The sequence below is a fragment of the Sceloporus undulatus genome, chromosome 2 (assembly GCF_019175285.1).
Source record: "Sceloporus undulatus isolate JIND9_A2432 ecotype Alabama chromosome 2, SceUnd_v1.1, whole genome shotgun sequence".
Lineage (NCBI taxonomy): Eukaryota > Metazoa > Chordata > Lepidosauria > Squamata > Phrynosomatidae > Sceloporus > Sceloporus undulatus.
The window spans coordinates 12,972,655-12,978,143 of NC_056523.1; the positions used below are offsets into that span (position 1 = coordinate 12,972,655).

General features: G+C 40.6%; 2 protein-coding genes across 2 annotated transcripts in view; both read left to right on the forward strand.

Moving 5' to 3' along the window:
• The window catches only part of LOC121921977 (zinc finger protein 501-like), an 85,193-nt gene extending 82,247 nt beyond the window's left edge, over positions 1-2,946 (forward strand). Inside the window, exons 2-3 of the mRNA XM_042450802.1 lie at positions 35-115; positions 655-2,946. Coding sequence (XP_042306736.1) covers positions 35-115; positions 655-1,787 — 1,214 coding nt within the window. The 3' untranslated portion in view covers positions 1,788-2,946. The remainder of the gene's footprint in view (positions 1-34; positions 116-654) is intronic.
• LOC121921874 (zinc finger protein OZF-like) overlaps positions 1-5,489 on the forward strand; it is a 32,550-nt gene that overhangs the window by 3,635 nt on the left and 23,426 nt on the right. The window lies entirely within an intron of this gene.

Genomic DNA, 5,489 nt, shown 5'->3' on the forward strand with positions numbered 1-5,489 from the left:
ACCTGCTAACCTCTCCCTCTTCGTATCTGTTTAGGATTTCCTAACATAATACACAAAGATGGGTTGTGTAAACAAGAACCTGAGGAAGGTGCAAGTGCTGCTGCAGACCAATCAGGTGAGGGGAATAACTTATCATGGAGGTGTCTCCAGGTTCTGGCATTCTATAAAATTATATTTAGCATTAATTAAATTTAACTATTATTAAATTTCTTACATGCTTCTTAATAAAATTATATTTATAAAAAGGCTGGGACAGTTTTTATGTAATAATTGTAATTATTTTACTGTCCTGCCTTTCCCTATCTACATAATATCTACACTACTGCTTGTAGTTAATCTACACTGTTAAGTTTATCTGTAATCCTACTTGAATGTCACTTGTGGAATGAGTATCATGATTGAACAGTATATACAGTTCCCTTCTCGTTTTGCTGGTTTCTGCATTTTTTTTCTGAGTTTGCTTGGATACCATGCTTATTGCTGTGGCTAAATGCACAATTGTGATCCCCATCATGCTGAAGTATGCACAATGTCCAATATTTTTTTGGAGGCTGCAAATTATTCAGAAGATGTACATAATTTATGTTGACTAAAATTCTTCCTCCGTAAGCCTAGCAATTTACCTGTTTCTGTGTTTGTTCTTCATCCCAACAGATAACTGGAGGGAAAGCAAATCATTCAAAGGCTTGAAAAATGAAAAACATTTTCCTTACAGTTCACTCCTTCAGAAGCACTTGCTAGCAGGATTAAAACAGGAAAACTGCCAGAACCATGGAGAAAGCTTTACTCAGAGTTCATACCTTTTGACACCTCAGGCAATTCACTCAACTGAGAAACCGTATGAAATCCAGGCTTGTGGAAAATACTTTCCTCATAAGTCACCTTTTGTAATGCCTGAGACAGTCCACACAGATGGGAAACCATATGAATGCCAGGAGTGTAGAAAACAGTTTCCTTACCTTACGGAGCTTGTGAACCACTGGAAAGTCCATATCGGGGAGAACGCATGTAAATGCCAGGAGTGGGAGGGATGTTTTTCTCAGAATCAATCTCTTGCAAACTACCAAGAAATGCAAACTGGAGACAAACAAAATGAATGCCGAGAATGTGGGAAATGCTTTTCTTACAGCTCATACCTTGGAAGGCACCAGAAAGTCCATGCAGGAGATAATATCAATTCAGAAGATAAACCATATAAATGCCAGGAGTGTGGGAAATGCTTTGCTTCCAGTGCTTATCTTGGGAGGCATATGAGAGTCCACTCAGGAGTAAAACCATATAAATGCCAGGAGTGTGGGAAATCTTTTTCTTTCAGTTCACATCTTGTAATCCACAAGAGAGTCCACACAGGAGAGAAACCATACAAATGCCAGGAATGTGGAAAATCTTTCGCTTCCAGTCCACAACTTGCCAACCACCAAAGGGTCCACACAGGGGAGAAACCATATAAATGCCAGGAATGTGGGAAATGTTTTACCCAAAGTTCACACCTTATGGGTCACCGAAGCATTCACACAGGTGAGAAACCATACGAATGCCAAGAATGTGGCAAATGTTTTGCTCGCAGTTCAGACCTTGTGTACCACTGGAGAGTCCACACAGGAGAGAAACCATTTAAATGCGAGGAGTGTGGGAAATATTTTGCCCGAAATGGACACCTTAAGATCCACCAAAGAATACACACAGGAGAGAAACCATATGAATGCCTGGAATGTGGAAAAGGTTTTGCTCGCAACTCAGAGCTTGTGAGCCATCAGAAAGTCCATGCAGCATGGAAATCCTATTGATGCCAGTAATTTCTAAAATGTTTTCCTTACACCTCTGGTCTTGTATACTACTGGCAAATCTACACAAGAGAGAATCTATTTAAATTCCAGGTGTACGGGAAGCATTTTCTTTGTAAGGCCAACTTTGTGGTACACCAAACATGTTTGTACAGAAATTATGGAAGTCTTCATTACAGAAAACAGAGGACTGAATAGAACAGAGAAACTTCATGGAATCAATGGAATATTGTGAATTTTCTTCCTCACAACACCTCTACATTTATGCAGTGCTTGTGTGTCCACAGTGGAGAGAAGGCTTACTGATGCTTTGAATATGGAAAACCATTTGCTCACTTCCTGCAGCTTAATGAAGAACCCATGCAAGACAGTAATACTGTATTTGATAATCTTCTAGAGAATCTACTCAGGGGAAATACATCCACAGTGCTCTGTATTTGGCCTTTCTTGACCAGTTACATTTAACAAACCACCAATAATCTACCCTAGAAAGAAAGCCTTTGAAAGCACAGATTGTGAGGAATGTATTTTTTTTTATCACACTGCAACTTTTGAATCTCCATCCAATATTCTACTGGAGTAAAACTGAGGAGGGGAAAGCAGTATGGAATGAGTCTCTCTCCTCCCAAAACCTTGAAACTGGCCAGAGATTTCACAAAGGAATGGAAGAAATGTCTAATTTGGACACAGGAAAATGGCTGAGTATCATTTTATGTCAATAAGTGCACCCAGATTAGGAGCCTTCTTTATATTGCCCCTGGAGAAATTTTTAAAGAAATACCTATGTTAGTCTATTGTAGCATAAATGATTCTCCTTCCTGAGAAGATTCCTTTTGTTATTTGTACAGTAGCACGGACTCTTGTAGTAATATATGTAGTGTGCCATGAAACCATTATCTTTATTCATACCTCTGCTAATGGACTGGAATTATGAATATAATTCAATTCAGCTCTTTTTCTTTTTAGTCTTCCCTTGTAATTTCCTTGTTCAAGAACTTAGTGTATGCAAAAGGCTTATTCAGCAATAAATGGAAGTGAATTGAGCTTCTTGCGTAGCTGTTATAGTATCATTTGCGGCTGTTTCTCCTTCAAAAGCTTCAGTGTTTTTCATCTCTCACACATTTATAGGGTCAATCAATAAAACTTTCAGTTATCTGGAAAATTTTGTTGTGATGACTCCTTCTCTGTTGACTGTGAAACAACGGTAGCATGCTATCAAACAAGAGAATGAACATATTAAATAGTGAGATGATCCTGAAATGTAAACGTTAAAGAGAAACACTGTAGCTTAACTGAAACTATGATCAGTTATGAAGTCTGCAAAAGGATCTTCTAGTTCTCAAATGGTTCTCAAATGGTGGGGTGGGGCCAAGGGTTGCTCAAGGGAAGGTGTGAGACTTGGAGGCCCTGATTCCTCTTACTCCTCTGATTCTCCACCGTTCTGGATCAAAATGGAGGCGCCTCCATTTCCTGAATGGTGGCTGTGCGATCCAAATTGATCCAGTAGCTTATGCTTCTGGAGATAGGGATCGTTATGGTTCTTCAAACAAAAAGCCTTGCCCGACTCCTTTGCCTATTGGGAACCACTCTGTTCCCCCAAATTATGTTCTGACATAACACCATTAGTCTGAGTTATTTCATAGGAAGGGACCATATAACAAACTCCAGGAGAACATGATCACTTCCACCTAAGGATCCCACCACTTGCACTCCATTAACTAAGTCATCCCTGTTGGTTAGGATCAGATCCAAAATAGCTAATCCCCTTGTTGTCTCTTCCACCTTTTGGACAATGAAAGGCAAGTGAGGAATTTGCTAGACCTTGAGGATTTGGCTGAGTTTGATTTTCAGCAAATATCAGGATAGTTGAAATCACCCATCACTATTACAGCTCTCCTTTCTAAGGACCTTATCACGCTAGGGAAGTCCCAAAGAGAAAATGGATTTAAATGAGATTTAAATTAGAAAAAATGTGGGAACTTTTATCACACGATGTCACTGTTAACATGAAATAACGCGAAGGTAATGAAAGTAAAACGGAGAAAAATTGCAGCTTTTTACTTTCTGAACTTCCCAGAAGTAAAAAGCTGCAGTATTTCTCAATTTTACTTAAGCTTTCACTTTGCGTTATTTCATTCACTTTGGCAGTCATTTCATGTGATAGACATCCCACATTTGTGGGTTAGTTGTTTTTTTAAAATCTCATTTAAATCCCTTTTCAAGATTTTGTGTGATAAGGTCCTAAGTATATGGTTATCCATACACATAATGGCATCATCCAATTCCTCAGTCTGACTTGGGAGGGGTCTGTAGTAGACTCCCACAATAACATCCCTGTAGTTATAGGCACACTATAACTCCCAAAATCCTCCCTGGGGAGGGATTGTGGAAATTGTCATCTTAAGGTAACCCCCCATAAGCTTCATAAGGTTTTCCTAGGCAGGGAATACCACCCACAACAACATAAAACTGTTGTATGGTGCTGTTTGGAGCCTGCCAGGAGTCTGGCATGGCTTCAGGCACGTGACAAGAAGCGGAAACGAAATTCCACCAAGGGGGGGAGGGAAACAGCAGCAACACCAGCAAAGGGTGCATTGTCAAAATGGGTCCTCCAGAAACACAGACCCAGGTGGAACGAAGGCTCTTCTTGGCAGTGAATGAAAGGAGGAGGCTGGAAGAGGAGAAGAAGGGAGAGGGCTCTCGTGATGGCGAGGATCCCAAGGGAGGGGAGGGAAGGCTAGACACCTCCCTGCTTTACAGCTTTTGGGGTGGAAGGCTTAAATCTCACACCACCACCACCATTTTATTCTATGGCAGTGGTTCCCCAAACTGTTCCCTTTAAGAGATTATTTGGACTTCATCTCCCAGAAGCCTCTGCCATGTTGGCCAATAGTCTGGGATTCTGGGAGCTGAAGTCCAAAATCTCTTAAAGGACACAGTTTGGGGAACCGCTGTAATCTATGGGATGCCCTGTGTTGTCCCTCATTGTGTACAGTAGGATGCTATGGGATTGTCCCCTTGTTTGAGGGTTGGCAAGGTTATAAAGGATGCCAACTCACACACACACACACACACACACACACACACACGTGACTGTATGTCATAATCATTATTATTTGTCCTTCGAGAGGACGCATCGGGAGGCATGGAGATGCACTATCCATGACACTGCAGCCTTCTTCGAAAGCTCACACTGAACGAGCCTCAAAGAGAAACAACGCAGAAAGAACCGCAACCTGGAAACATCACCCAAGGAGACTTTCTGTTGTGCTTTCTGCAACCGGACCTGTTTATCCCGAATTGGCCTTTTTAGTCACCAACGCGCTTGTACAAAGCGCGGGATGAGTCCTTCCTGAATCTTCGTTCGCGAAGCAAAGCCAGAGAGATTATTATTATATTTTATAATATATTTTATACTTTATATTACAAGGAATGTCACCTGGTTGACAGGCTTATCTCTTATTATAAAGGATGCCCCATATCATCATCATCATCGAACACAGACACACACACATATATGTGAGCCTGTGTATGTGATAGATATTATAAGGGTTGTCCTCCTATTTGAAGGTTGGTAGGATTGTCCCTTATAAAGGATGCCCCCATATCATCATCATCATCATATAACATACGCACATAGATAGACAGATAGATGATAGATAGATAGATAGATAGATAGATAGATAGATAGATAGATAGATAGAT